The sequence below is a fragment of the Odocoileus virginianus genome, chromosome 7, assembly GCF_023699985.2.
Source record: "Odocoileus virginianus isolate 20LAN1187 ecotype Illinois chromosome 7, Ovbor_1.2, whole genome shotgun sequence".
Classification (NCBI taxonomy): Eukaryota; Metazoa; Chordata; class Mammalia; order Artiodactyla; family Cervidae; genus Odocoileus; species Odocoileus virginianus.
Genome location: NC_069680.1, coordinates 52,389,244 through 52,405,417, shown reverse-complemented (window position 1 = coordinate 52,405,417; position 16,174 = coordinate 52,389,244). Strand labels below are relative to the sequence as shown.

At 35.7% G+C, this 16,174-nt stretch overlaps 1 protein-coding gene across 1 annotated transcript in view; it reads left to right on the top strand.

The window, feature by feature from the left end:
* Window positions 1-16,174, top strand: part of RTKN2 (rhotekin 2) — a 109,325-nt gene that overhangs the window by 42,143 nt on the left and 51,008 nt on the right. The window contains exons 5-7 of the mRNA XM_020897787.2: window positions 102-219; window positions 2,669-2,863; window positions 15,051-15,145. Of these exons, the coding sequence (XP_020753446.2) occupies window positions 102-219; window positions 2,669-2,863; window positions 15,051-15,145 (408 nt within the window). The remainder of the gene's footprint in view (window positions 1-101; window positions 220-2,668; window positions 2,864-15,050; window positions 15,146-16,174) is intronic.

The following is a 16,174-nucleotide window of genomic DNA, read 5'->3' as shown; positions in this document are numbered from 1 at the left end:
AACAAATATTTAGGCTATTTTTTTCATTTTCAAGTAGATTTTGATGTAAAATAGGCATGATTCATCACATGAGTCATTGTTTTAATATTTTTCTTCTCTAGGATCACAGCACTATGCCATTTTTTGTTTATTCAAAATGGGAGCTGAAGTTTTTGATACTGAGATGGTAATTGTGGATAAAACAATCACAGATATATGTTTTGAAAATGTGACCATATTGTAAGTATTTTTTTTAATCTTAATTGAAGGAAAAGAACCTAAAATTCTACCTTTTTCAGAGGAAGGCAAAATTATTGACTTATTTTTGAAGCATTAAAATCTTTAACTGTTCTAATTGATTTTGAATATTGCATTATTTAAAAGTCATTTCTGGATTTGAAATTTTTCTAATGTCAAATAAAGTGGAAATCATATAATATTAGTAGTAAAGCTATGAATACAATGGCATATCATTACAATGTGATTTTATATAGAGTGAGTTTGAGCATAAAACAGATTCTTACATCTCATATAGGAGATTTACTTACAGAAATACTAAAATAGTGTAACAACTTTATTAGATAGTTCTGAAATATGTACTTAGGAAAAGAACTTTAGTAAAATTTCAAGATGTTCTTTTTCTTATGGTGCACTTCTTTCATGTACTCCAAAACAGTAAAAACTTGGGTGATCCTCAGGGCCATTTTTATTGCCCCTGCCCTTTTACAGGCTTATTTTATTGTGGTCATAATATAGAATCAGAAAGAACTCCTCCGGTAGCCATAGAAATCATTTTTAACTAATATAAGTTTTTCCTAGCATTTTTTTCTTTTGGCCTTAAATCAGTATGTGATTTATATTTCTTACAGGGTTTCAAAGACAGTATCTTCATATTGAAATACTAGTAACTACTTATCAATTAAAATGAGATCAACATGTATGTTTTTTCCAATCTTTAGTTATGGAACTATACACAGTTGAGTTTGAAAGTACTAGTTTTGCCACTCATGTAGCATTAAAAAAAGAACTACTGCAACCATGTTTTGGGGCTTTCGTCCACTGTCCCCCTAAGTAATTGTGCAACACAGAAAAATAAAGTACATTTTTTTGTGTAATTAGTAGTGTGGGCCATCTTATAAGCTCTGTTGAACCAAAGGAATTTACTTAGGATCCCCCAAGTATTGCCAAATGTTTACATAATGGAGACTAAAAAATTAATTTTTATTATTTATCTAAACATGTTTATTTCCATTATCAACTATTATAGAGAATTTTTTCATGGCAAAACTGTCCTGTTAATGGACTCTTTTCTTCACAACAATTTGCTTTTGTTTATTTTCACCACAAAGAAAAAAAATGATAATTTTTTTCACAGAATAGTGCAAGTTCCTTGGGAAGACAGCTCATGATTTATAACTTTTTAATAATTCTGTAAGTGTTTAAAATTGTTCTAAAAATAACTGCTCACAAATGTTCTAAATGTTGTTTTGAAATGTGCTTTTTGTTATGATTGTTTTAATAAATATTCAGTATTTATGAATCCCTGGTTTTTCTCTAAATATTGACATTTGTTAGTCATTACCATGAATACTGTATGTTTAAAAGTTGCCAAGTAATAAACTATAAAAGTATTTCAAATCCAATTATTCCTTGAATTTATTCAAACTATAGATTGGCTATTTAAATCTTAAAAAGTCTGTGCTGTGTATTTAAAATCTCTGAGACTGATGGACCTTCCTTTACAGGCAGACTCTGCTGATGGACGTCTTTTGCAATTTTAAGTATATTTTATTAGCAGTAACATCACCACAGTCTTTTATAGTAAAGATAGTTCATTGTGTCTGAGAAAGAACAAAGCCAGTCTTGACATTGCAGATTTTCTGCATATTGTTTTAATACATACTGAATATATTTTATGCTAGATTAAGAATACAAAGATTACCAAGACTTCATTCCACCTCAAGGAGTTCATGCCTTGAAGTCTCTCTCCCTCTTTTGTAAGATTGGTAATATTTGTATTTATGCTGGGTGCTAATGCACAGAGTTTATTTGTTGTAGCACTGTGCATTTTTACAGATACTTCTAATGTTTTGTGAAGTTTATCTCTTCATATTTGTTTGTTTTCTCCTGTATAACCAAATAGTGAAATGTCAGTCATTAGAACAAAGGTGGAGCGGGAAGGAGGGGGCACATTGTTGAGTGGACTGTAAGCACTTGATGAAAAAGACATGAAAGCGAAAGCTTTCAGCAGAAGAAACCTTTTATTTAATTTTCTTTCCTTTTTGTTTTCACATCTTTTTCCTTTTGAGGAATGGTCATTTCAGGAAATCACACATATAATGTAAATGCCTTAAAATAATTTTATTAAGGAACTGAAAAAGAACAATAGCATTGGCAACAAAACAACCAGGGCATTTTATTATTTTTCTTTAAGTAATTTACCTGAATATATTGTTTACATTGAGTTAAAATTGCCCTACTTTAGAAGCTGGTGGCTCTAGAAGTTGCAGTGACCCTTTCAGGTCATTTAGATACTAAATAAACTCAGGGAGATTCTATCTCATTAATATCTATTAACATAAACCTGTTCCAAATGCTGCTTTGAAAAGTTATGAAAACATCAGAGTATGTTGTAGTTTTATTTTCTCCTAAGTTAAATTTCTAACATTATGATTGTCCTTGTTTTTAGTAATGAAGCAGGGCCAGACTTTCAGATAAAGGTGGAAGTATATAGTTGCTGTACAGAAGAATCTTCTATAACTAACACACCAAAAAAATTAGCTAAGAAACTGAAAACATCTATAAGCAAAGCTACAGGGAAGAAAATCAGTTCAGTGCTTCAAGAAGATCATGAAATGTGCTTGTCCTTCAGTTCTGCTATTTAGTAAGTTTTCTAATACAATATTTATAGAGACATAGTATAATTATGTATTTGTGACATTTTAGAGTATTGTATGTGGTGACTATGTTCACATGTTAAATGAGAAAAGACATCCTGGAGCAGTAACAAAACTTGGTTGTCTGACATTTACCCAGCTGAGGTGGTATGTTCCTTTGAAAGTAGAAAGTTCGGTGACAGTGTGTTTTTAGTGGTTTGAAATTCCAAGATCTAGCAGAAACATGAAATTTTTTTCCTGAAAAGGGACTAGCTATAAATCAAACTGTTTGCTCCGTATCAATCTACTAATTGAATTTCTGAATATATGTCATGCTTTCAGTCTTGCAGATTTTTAAAAATATTTTACTATAACAAAATCACATTACCATTATCACACCTAACAAAATAAAAAATTAGTCCTAAATATAATCTTATAACCATTCTTTGTTCAAATTGCCCCAATTCTGAAGTTCTCTTCTGATTTGTGCATATCAAGATCCAAACAAGGTCTGTAACATTGCATTTACATGAATCTTTTAAGTTTCTTTTAATCTTTAACAATTTTCTGTTTCTTTGCCATCATTTATTGAAGAAGCTAGATCTTATAGATTTCCCATATTTTCAATTTATCTGATTACATCTTTGTGGTCTTTTTAAAACATCTTTTTCTGTCCTCTGTGTTCCTATAGCTTACAGTTAGATCTAGAGGACTGATTAGTTTCAAATTCTCTTTTAGGGCAATAATATTTCATATTGATTATATGGACTTTCTACTGTATCCCATTTGTAGGTCTTGTTTCACTTTCAGCTGTGTTAAAACTGATCAGTAGGTTCAGATGTTGTTAGCCTGTCATTGTCAAATTCCCTATCAATGTTATATCTAATAGTTTTAGCAGCTGTGACTGATCATTATTACATTCAAGATTATAATTTAGTGGCTTTCTAAATTTGTCCTGCATTTATTTATTTTTATATATGCAGTCATTTTATTTTTTTTAAATTTATTTATTTTTAATTGAAGGATATTTGCTTTACAATATTGTGCATTTATTTTTAAATCTGGAATTCTCTCAAAGAATAACTTTCCTTCATGAACTCTATATAAATGCAAAAAATTGATGCGGGAAAAGGAGGAAAAAATACACTTGATTCTTTTATTTACCCAATTTTACTGTCTGAGCCATGAGTGAAGCCTTATTTACCCAATTTTAGAATAATAATCTGATATCCTTGCGTGGAGGTGACTAGTGTTTTGTTTTATTTGAACTCCTGAAGTTTTATGTATTTGTGTTTCAATCTAACGCAGTTGTTATTCTCTTCGAAGCTAAATTGCCCCATCTTTGATCAATGGGAAACCTTTAAGCCAACTCAGCATCTTTTTGACACAACCTAATCAGAGGAGCCTGGCAGTCTGCAGTCCAGAGGGTGCAGAGTTGGACATGACTGAAGCGACTTAGCACACACACAGTCTCTAATTAGCTTCTTTGCTTTGTGACCAGGGAACATGTTCTGTGTTCATGTTTTATTTTTCAGCTCACACTTAGAGTCACCATCTCTGCAAGGAGCCCTGGTTTCTTTCAGATACTTTCTTTAAACATTGTGTTTGTTGCTTTACAAGTAGTTTTACCTTTCTTTTTTAGGAAAACTTTTGTACAGGCAGCATTCCTAGAATTTCTTTGCATGTTGGCTCTTCAGCATGTTAATAATTTTACTATAATTATAAAGCAAAATATTTTAGGTGTAGATCCTGGAAATCTCAGTCATCAGAATATAGCTAGTTAGCTTTTCATATCAGTTATATTACATGTGAAAAATGCCTTGGGACTTTAGCATTGTGGCTTTCAGTTTATTTTGATTGAGACCGTGAGTAAGAAATGCATTTTATATCATTACTGAATACACAGTACCATCAGCAGTCAGGTTTCATGAAACAATACTTAGCTCTTGCTATTTATAGTATAGCCATTTGACTTCTTTTTTCCTAGTATCTTCAGTTTTTAAAAAATACTGTTTATGAATCATTAAATTGATTTCATGATTCTTGAATGGGTCCCCTCTATTGAAGAACAGTCATAGAAGATATAAGTCTTTGTAATATAAATGTCATTAAAAAGGAGGAAGGGAGACCCTTTAATTTTCCCTCTTTAGAATTTTAAGGCCAACTTAAAACTTTTCTAAATTAAGATTATATCAAGTATTTGCTAGAAAATGTTTTAATTCAACTGTAAGGTAATGAAACCATACTTTTTGATGAATAAATGAGCAATTGTATTTCTAGTTTGAAACATAGATTTTAGAATTGAAAGATACCTTAGAGATAATCACCAAATTCAATAGTTTTAAAATGTTTTTAAGCAGCAAAATTTTTATTTAGAAAATGACAGCACTAGTAGTGTCCTAAACAAGTTACATTATTTCCTGGGCCTCAGTTTTCTAATATGAAAGGTAAGGTTGCTTAGATACAATCATTTATTTTTAGAAGGCTCCTTAGATCACTTCTTGGCCTTTTGGCTATGATCAAGTATAGAAGCCTCTTCTTAGAGACATTTTAGAGTTTCCTGTACCTTTCAAGCATGTAAAAACAATAAGTGAGGTTTTCACACAGTTCAAAACTTCATGGTTTCAGTACTTGATTTTTTTATCCTGTCATTTATTATTTGTGTGACCCAGAACCGATTAATATACTCTCTGGGTTTTTCTTTTTCCCTCTGTAAAAAGGGAATAATAATAATGGAATAATATTTAACTCCATAGGATCATTATGAGTTTCAGAAAGATAATTCATGAACTTGGTATGTTGTAAGCATTTAATGAATGTAGCTCTTACCATTATTGTTACTATTTTTACTGTTCTGCGATCAATGCTTTTTCTGAAAAATTTTATTTAAAAAATTCATGCTGAAGCACTACATGAAGAAGCCATCCTAGGATTATAAAATGTAGACAGGGTCTTCGCTGGTGGCTTAGTGGTAAAGAATCCACCTGCCAATGCAGAAGACACAGGTTCGATACCTGGTTTGGGAGGATGCCACATGCTGCAGAACAACTAAGCCCATGCACAAACCCACTTGCTACAAGTACTGAAGCTCGTGTGCCCCAGAGCGTGTGCTCCCCAACAAGAGAAGCCACTGCCGGCAACGAGAAGCCCACAGACCACAGTGAAGAGTGGTCCCCACTCACCACAACTAGAGAAGAGCCCACACAGCAACAAAGACCCAGCATAGCCAATAAATAAATAAAACTATATTTTAAAATGTAGGCAAATATTTTAAAATTTAAATACAATGATTATAATTTCATAGAAGATAATCTAAGTGATATTATAACTTATATTTAACCTATACTCCTCTTCAATGCCTAGAAGTGTTTTTGAGAATAACATTATTGATATTAAGTTTTTTGTTACAGGGACTGACATATTTGTCTTGAAGTGTTTATTCTTCTATTCAGGTTTGTCATTCTATTTTGTTGTTGTTAGTTGCTAAGTCATGTCCTAGGCTTTTGTGATCCTGTGGACTGTAGCCCATCAGGCTTCTTTGTCCATGGGATTTCATAGGCAAGAATACTGGAGTGGGTTACCATTTCCTTCTCCAGGGAATCTTCATGACCCAGGGATAATTCTATTTAGTTTATACCTAAATCAAAATATCAGTTTTCCTTATCACCGTTTCCCATGAAACTTGTATGGAATTTGCTTATTTATATCATTAAAGTTGATCAAAAGATAGGGTAAAACCTTTTATAGCATTTCACCTACTTATATTCTTTTAATACCAGCATTTCTTTTGAGATTTTGGTGTGAATGCTGAGTGTACCAAGTTAAATTCATAGTCCAGGACCAGTCTTACCTGATCCTTCCTTAATTGACCTCTTCAGCACCCTGGTAGGAGTTTCAGAATAGCAGTAGTGATCAAAATGCCTAAAAGGATCAATTTTTATTTCTTTAATAGTGATTTAGTTGAATGAGAAGATTCCTAACATAGCTTTTAATTTTTAACCAAAATGGGCAAAATATATCTTCTCTAGTAATATGTCATGTGACCAAATATAGCTGTTCTTCCTTACAAAGGAGTACATTTTTTTTTTTCAGACTTCCATCTAAGGTAGTCATTTATTTTTTCATAACGTTTTTGGAACCCTTGCTGCATCAAATGTTACAACAATTGGCCTATTTGTTAAAAAAAAAATGTAGCTGATTAAACTTTTGGGAACTCAATATTAGGGTTGGCTTAAAAGAATGAGTGTAATGTTTTAGTAAGAAAATGTTATCCTGACAAGAATGTTTTAAAAGTGAGATCATTGTTGATTTTGGAAACATTGGCATTGTAATTAGTCATGGTTTAAAAATGAAGTAACTTGAAATATCATCATAAAGTATTGTTTGATCTGAAAGAAGACAGTGAACATTTTTGGTAATTCTTAGCATGCTCCCTGGTGTGATTCATTTATTCATTTTATTTGTGGAATTTAGCTTTCTGAAATTCCTGTAACTAGATTTTTCCCAGTGTTTCTAATAGCTGAATTAACTATTTTATGTACCTTGAGAACCAATTAGTACATTATTCTTCATTGTGTAAATATACATCATTTTAAATAATTATCTTGTGGAAACTAGTAAAATTAAAAGTGATTGTTTACTTGACAGAAAGGCATTAACTAAAAATTAGCTAAATATTAACTAAAAAAATAAGCCATTATACTACATTTTAAGTTAAAGTTATAAAACAAATATCATTGTGCAGAATAACTGGATTATTTATGTTTTGATGAACAGTGATGTTGATGGTTTGGTAGTGTGAAAGATGATGCAGTGTTTAAAATTAAGGAATTATTTAGCTATGGGGTATAATTTTATTTATTTATTCATTTAATCATCTTAGAAATGATTATTCAGCAGTTGTATCATGTGGTACTTTGGACTTAAAGGTTCAGTTCAGTTCAGTTCAGTCGCTCAGTTGTGTCCGACTCTTTGCAACCCCATGAATCGCAGCGCATCAGACCTCCCTGTCCATCACCAACTCCGGAGTTTACTCAGACTCATGTCGGTTGAGTTGGTGATGCCATCCAACCATCTCATCCTCTGTTGTCCCCTTCTCCTCCTGCCCCTAATCCCTCCCAGCATCAGGGTCTTTTCCAATGAGTCAACTCTTCACATGAGGTGGCCAAAGTATTGGAGTTTCAGCTTCAGCATCAGTCCTTCCAGTGAACACCCAGGACTGATCTCCTTTAGGATGGACTGGTTGGATCTCCTTGCGGTCCCAGGGACTCTCGAGAGTCTTCTCCAACACCATAGTTCAAAAGCATCAATTCTTCGGCGCTCAGCTTTCTTCACAGTCCAACTCTCACATCTGTACATGACCACTGGAAAAACCATAGCCTTGACTAAATGGACCTTTGTTGACAGAGTAATGTCTCTGCTTTTTAATATGCTATCTAGGTTGGTCATAACTTTCCTTCCAAGGAGTAAGCATCTTTTAATTTCATGGCTGCAGTCACCATCTGCAGTGATTTTGGAGCCCCCCAAAATAAAGTCTGACACTGTTTCCACTGTCTCCCCATCTATTTCCCATGAAGTTATAGTAAGCCATGTTTCCTGCACTCAAAATTCTTGCAATAGTAAGAGATAGAATGTATCTGTTTTAATAGACAAGTACCTTAATTAAACTATTAATGAAGTATAAGGGGTAGTGGTAGTTAGTATAGTGGGATCCTGTTTCCAGTGTACTACTTGCTAGCTACAGGCATATAGATAGATGTAGTATTATAATGCTTTGCATGTTTTGATTTTTAGGGGAGGGTTTTCATCCTGCTACTTCACAAATCCTACAGAATTGTTTATTTCATTGTGTGTGCGCTTGGTTGCTCAGTCATGTCCGACTCTTTGTGACCCCGTGGACTGTAGCCTGCCAAACTCCTCTGTCCATGGGATTTTTTAGGCAAGAATACTGGAGCAGTTTGCCATTTCCTCCTCCAGGGAATCTTCCTGACCCAGGGATCAAACCTGTATCTCCTGTGTCTTCTGCATTGCATTGGATTCTCTACCTGCTAAGCCATTGGGGAAGCCCCAGTTATTTCATTATAAAAGTAATATAAACTTTAGAAATAGAACCTAGAAAGAGAGAAAAGTGCATGCAGTTTATTATAGATCAAATGGGCTTCCCTGGTTGCTCAGTTGGTAAAGAATCTGCCTGCAATGCAGGAGACCCCAGTTCGATTCCTGGGTCAGGAAGATCTGCTGGAGAAGGGATAGGCCACCCACTCCAGTGTTCTTGGGTTTCCCTTGTGGCTCAGATGGTATAGAATCTGCCTGCAATGTGGGAGACCTGGGTGTGATCCCTTGGTTGGGAGGATCCCCTGGAGAAGGGAAAGGTTCCCACCCCAGTATTCTGACCTGGAGAATGCCATAGACTGTATAGTCCATGCGGTCACAAAGAGTCGGAAATGCCTGAGTGACTTTCACTCTCACTTTATAGATCAAATCAGTTTAGTTCACTTCACTCGCTCAGTTATTTCCGACTCTTTGTGACACCATGGACTGCAGCACGCCGGGTCTCCCTGTCCATTACCAACTCCCAGAACTTGCTCAAGCTCATGTCCATCGAGTTGGTGATGCCCTCCAACCATCTCATCCTCTGTTGTTCCATTCTCCTCCTGCCTTCATTCTTTCCCAGCATTAGGGTGTTTTCCAGTGAGTCAGTTCTTCGCATCAGGTGGCCAAAGTATTGGAGTTTCAGCTTCAGCACCAGTCCTTCCAATGAACATTCAGGACTGATTTCCTTTAGTATTGACTGGTTGGATCTCCTTGCAGTCCAAGGGACTCTCAAGAGTCTTCTCCAGCACCACAGTTCAAAAGCATCAATTCTTCGTCACTCAGCTTTCTTTATAGTCCAACTGTCACATCCATACATGACTTCTGGAAAACCAATAGCCTTGACTAGATGAACCTTTGTTGACAAAGTAATATCTCTGCTTTTTAATATGCTGTCTAGGTTTGTCAGAGCTTTTCTTCCAAGGAGCAGGTGTCTTTTAATTTCATGGCTGCAGTCACCATCTGTAGTGGTTTTGTAGCCCCCCAAATAAAGTCTTTCATTGTTTTCCCATCTATTTGCCATGAAGTGATGAGACCAGATGCCATGATCTCAGTTTTCTGAATATTGGGTTTTAAGCCAACTTTTTCACTCTCCTCTTTCACTTTCATCAAGAGGCTCTCTAGTTCTTCTTCACTTTGCCATGAGGGTGGTATCATCTGCGTATCTGAGATTATTGATATTTCTCCTGGCAATCTTGATTCCAACTTGTGCTTGCTTTTTATAATTTTGAACTGATATTTTTCCTCCAGGTTTTAAAGTTACTAGCTTTGTGAGATATATATATATATATATATATATATGTATATATATATATATATTCTTAATTATGCTATACATTCATATATATGTGTGTGTATATATGTACACCCATACGTTTTTTCCTTGAGTTACTACAGAGTCTTTATATGGTCATTTTAATGACCACATTATCTATCAATTGGTTCTGTCATAGTTTATTCTTAGGGGAGGTTATCAATAACTTTTTTTGTATTGTTATTTTAAGATGTGTAATTCATTGGAAACAGAGGCAAATGTATTACATGTTTATCTCAAATAGTTGAGGAGAAGATGTCTTAGCCACAATTATTTTATAAGGCCTGAGAAAAAATTCAACATATATTTGGGTCATCACACAATTTTAGCCTATTCTGCCACACAGGTTGCCACCTCTGCAATGCACTTGGTACAAATGCACAGCCTGTAACATAGCTACTTCCTGTGTACACTAAAAGCAGTATTTCATATTCCATTGTGTATGGAAATGATGCTATTCTTGAGGTGAAGAATACTTTAATACTTTTAGTGGTCAGTGAGAATAAATTACATCACTCCTAAAAGTAAAACTCTGAAGTATCTTCTTTCTCTTTCTCTCCCAGTCTCTGCCTTTTACCATTTCAGACAATATTTCCTGATGAATTTAAAATACACGCAGACTGTTCATCTAATACCTTGACCTCTAAGTTTCATGACTTCCTTGCCTCTGGTGATCTTGTGCCTGTTTAGCCATCCATCCCACAGTTGTACCCTAGATCTTGTCATTACTAATAATTGCACATGGTCTCTGTAGTAATATCCAACAATATCTACCACCTCCCACGTTTCCAGCTTTCTCTGTTCAATATTCTGACTCCAATTAGCTTAAATTCCTTCATTCAATTAGCTTAAATTCATTCATTCTATTATTTCTCTCCTTTTGTTATACTTACCTCGGAGAAACTTCAGTTCAGTTCAGTCACTCAGTCATGTCTGACTCTTTGTGATCCCATGGACTGCTGCATGCCAGGCTTCCCTGTCCATCAACAACTCCCAGAGCTTACTCAAACTCATGTCTATCAAATCAGTGATGTCATCCAACCATCTCATCCTCTGTCATCCCCTTCTCCTCCTGCCTTCAGTCTTTCCCAGCATCAGAGTCTTTTCCAATGAGTCAGTTCTTCGCATCAGGTGGCCAAAGTATTGGCATTTATCTTCAGCATCAGTCCCTCCAATGAATGTTCAGGACTGATTTCCTTTAGGATTGACTGGTTTGGTTAAATCCTGCCTTTAGCTCCTCTGCACCTGCACTCAGGAATAGATGGGGAAACGAGAATAATAATACTGTCTGGTCTCACTTTAGAGGGATCACTGATCTTAAGTGAGTTCCAGCATGAGCAATCGTCCTAAGTGTCCACAGCTCTTCACTTTACCTCTCATCAGAATAAGTATTTCACATTGCATTACTCTCTCTTATAGAATCTCTGTTTCCACTCCTTATTCAAAGCTGATGTTGTTGTTCAGTTGCTGAGTCATGTTGGACTCTTTGTGACCCCATGACCGTACATTCCAGTCTCCTGTGTGCTCCACTATCTCCTGAAGTTTACTTAGATTCGTATCCATTAAGTTGGTGATGCTATCTAACCATCACATTCTCTCTGACCCTTTCTTCTTTACCTTCAATCTTTTCCAGCATCAGCGTCTTCTCTAGTGCATTGGCTCTTTGCATTAGGTAGCCAAAGTATTAGAGCTTCAGCTTCAGCAACAGTCCTTCAAATGAATATTCAGGGCTGATTTTCTTTAGCATTGACTGGCTTGACCTCCTCGTAGTCCATGGTACTCTGAAGAATCTTCTCCAGCACACAGTTTGAAAGCATTAACTCTTTGGCACTCAGCCTTCTTTATGGTTCAACTCTCACATCTATACGTGACTACTGGAAAAACCATAGCTTTAAAAGACACTTGCTCCTTGGAAGGAAAGCAGTGACAAACCTAGACAGCATATTAAAAAGCAGAGACATCACTTTGCTGACAGAGGTCTGTATAGTCAAAGCTGATGACTTCATTTGATACAGCATTGATGATGCTGAAGTAATCAGAAGAGAACTTGCATATCCTCTGTCAACCAAATCTATCAGCCTACTGGCATTTGTATCTTCATTTGCTGCTTTCCTTCCTTTTGAACTGCCTTTACTCCATCTAAGACCACCTACCTGTGCATTAGATCATCTTCTCAAGTTCTCAAGAGTTGGCTCCTGCACATGTCCTTCCTTCTTCTCTGTCATCAGTTTTTCTTCTACTGCATCATTTCCAAAAACATAAACATGCTGAAGTACCTTGCATTTCTCTTGCCCATTGCACAGCTGTCCTTTACAGAAAGGTTTTCACATACTCTGTCTCCACTTCCTGTCCTCCCATTCTCTTGAACCAGTTCAGTCAGGTTTCACATGTTAACTTCTATCCTATCCTGTAGAAACTGCTCTTATCAAGGTCAGCAGTGATCTACATGTTGCCAAATACCATCGTCATTTATCAGTAGTCCTCCTCCTGGAATTTTCAGTATTCAACACAGTTGATCACTCTCCTTGGAACACTTTTTGAACTTGGCTTCCTTGGATACCACTTTTGTGATTTCTCTTCTGCCTCAGTGACTGTTCCTTGCTTGTCTCCTTTGTTCATTGTGCTTCAACTTAATCTGAAATGATGGAGTACTTGTGTCCAGATACTTGGTTGTCACATTTTATTTAACTATCTAACTTTCATTAAATACCATTTGTATATTGGTAACTCCCAAATTTCATTCTTTAATACTTTTCCTCTCATAACCCCAGATTCATTATCCACCTGCCAACCCTACAAACCAGTCTCAAACTTAATCTGTTCAAAACATAAATTTTTTCTTCCATATCTCTTCTTTTCTCAGTCAGCCTCTTTGCAATTAGTAATAATTCCCTTTTTCTAGTTACTCAGGCCAAACTCTTTCGAGTTGTCCTTGATTCTTTCCTTTCTTTTGTGTCCCATGTCCACATTGGGTCAACTCTAGAATATATCAAAAATCTTACCACTTCTCACCATCCCATCAATTACCGCCCTATCCCAGGCCTGCATCAACTCTTGACTGGTGAGGTGCAGTAGCTTTCTAGTTGGCATCTCCATTTCTCTCTTGGCCTCTGTGGTCTTTTGTCTACATGGCAGCCAGAGGGATCATTAAAAAATACAAGTCAGATCATAGCACATGCCTCTGCTCAGAACCTGCCACTTGCTTCCTGTCTCACTCAGAATAAAATCCAGGCACCTCATCATGCCCCACAGGGCATGCCCTCCTGCAGTGTAGAGTGTCTGCCTGTACTCGGCATGTAGACATTGTGTCTCCCTCTCTGTCACTGTAATCCTGCCACACCGCTGGCCTTCTTGTGTGTCAGATGCACCTAGCGTCACTCTCTTGCATCACTTATCCACTTCTTGTCAATAATCTGTTCCTGAAAATAACACATTTTGCACTAAAACACTAATAGGGAGTCTTTTTACCATTGTTTAGCATGGGAAAAATTGTAGTTGTATAAAACCCATGTATCAATGACAAATTATTATGTTGAGATAGTGCTTGAATATTGTGCCCCATCACCAAGCAACTCATATGATTATTAATAGGCAATTTTGTGTGTAGTAATATTTGCTTTTCTGTTATAATCACTGTTCTCAATTGCTTTTATTCTTCACCATTTTAAAAAAATATTTCCTCAACTTTTGGGGGCACATATTATGTAACAGTAGGGAAAAATAAGAGCTAATAATGAAACTCACTATAGAGATTTGTCAGGAAAGTGAAAAGAGCAGAGAATGGCCCACACTGAGAATGAGGTTCTCATAGTGTGCCTTTGCTCTAGCAACCTTCCCAATAGCCTGAATAGAAGTCTGAATTATACCAATTGTATTCAGAATGTAACTTAAAAATGTACTTGCGAGTTGTTTTGTTAATTTTTTTTTTTTTGGTCAAGCATCTATTTTCCTATGTAAACACTGACAAAAAAACATTGGCTAATAAGAGATATCTCTTGTCTATGATGGTTGTATTTTGAAAACCAAGATGTACATGCTCAGTTGCTGAGTTGTGTCCAATTCTTTGAGACCCCTTGGACTGTAGCCTACCAGGCTTCTCTGTCCAGATAGATCAAACCAATAAAATCAAGTGCTGTAAACCTTAAACTTATACAGTAATATATGGCAATTGTTTTTCAATAAAACTGAAAAATCCAAGACCAAGAAGCCTTCACCCAGGGAACAGCATTCTGTGGAGTGTACCATTATTTATTAATGAAGTGCGTGCATGCATTGCATTATTGCTACATGTATACATATTTTTTGTAATGTTTATTTTATTACATATATAGTAAGAGACAAGATTTATGAAACATATCACTTGGCCCAATTAATAAAAATTCTTATCAGGCTTAACATGGTAATTCTATTTTATTTTTTGAAGAATGACCATACTGTTTTTCATAGTGGTTAACATTTTACATTTCCATCAGCAATGCAGAATGATTCCAATCTGTCCACATCCTTGCCAACAACTTGTTGCTTTCTGTTTTGTTTTTTTTTTTTAAATAATGGTCATTCTAATGGATGTGAAGTGGTTTTGATTTGTGTTTTCCTTAGGATTAATGATCTTGAGTATCTCTTCATGTTTTTATTGGCCATTTGTATATTTTCTTTGAAGAAATGTCTATTGAAGACCTTTGCCCATTTTTAAATCAGGTTGTTTATTTTGTTGTTGTTGAACATCTAAATATTTTGTGTAGTAGAAAATATACTAAATTCTTAACACCTGTCTTTTTTCTCACTATTAGTGGTGCAAAGTACAATTTGCTAGCTCATACTACCCTGAGCTTGGAAAGCGCTGAGGATAGCTTCAAGACTCATAATCTCTCTGTTAATGGGAATGGTAAGTACAGTATTTATTTTACTTATTATACATGTTATGTCAATATGTGTCATGAAAGTAATAATTGCTGATTTTAATATGTTCCTCTGAAGTGACAACTGGCTTATATTGACATAGGCATGAGTGATTCTGTGAATTCTTTCAAATATGTCCGTCCCTTTTCCCCAAATGTGAAGTTTATTTTTCTCTCTGTCTCCTGTTTGCTAGAGATGTGTTTGTGAGGCTTGCTTGTTAAGAACAGAAAGGTTTTGCATTTTCTGAATCCTTTTCTTTGACTTGAAATGGATGACTTCACCACTCTTCTGTTAATAGTTGTCAAAGACCTGTCTTATTTTTGAATTTGTAATTGAGGAAACCAACCTGTCTGTTCGTAGAAAGCAGAGGATATAAGGGAAGAGTAGGGCTAAATTAATCTTAAACATTTTTCTCTAGATGACAATTGGTAGTTAAAATTTGTTAAAAAGAAATAGTTAGCAGGGTGAAGAAGGGAGGTGAGTGACTAGGAAGATCTGTAAAACTTAGCATAAGCACTCTCCACACTCCCAGATTACTTTCAGCTATGATGAAAAACGAGTCCAAGGTAAGAGAAATCCAAGTAAGTCGGTAGGTGTTGCGAGAGGGCATCAGGGGGCAGAAACACTAAAAGCATAATCACAGAAAACTAGCCAATCTGATCACAGGACCACAGTCGTGTCTAACTCAATGAAACTAAGCCACGCTGTGTGGGGCCACCCAAGATGGACGGGTCATGGTGGAGATGTCTGATAGAATGTGGTCCACTGGAGATGGGAATGGCAAACCACTTCAATATTCTTGCCTTGAGAACCCCATGAACAGTATAAGAAAGCAAAATGATAGGATGCTGAAAGAGGAACTCCCCAGGTCGGTAGGTGCCCAGTATGCTACTGGAGATCAGTGGAGAAATAACTCCAGAAAGAATGAAGGGATGGAGCCAAAGCAAAAACAATACCCAGTTGTGGATGACACTGGTGATAGAAGCAAGGTCCTATGCTGTTAAGAACAATATTG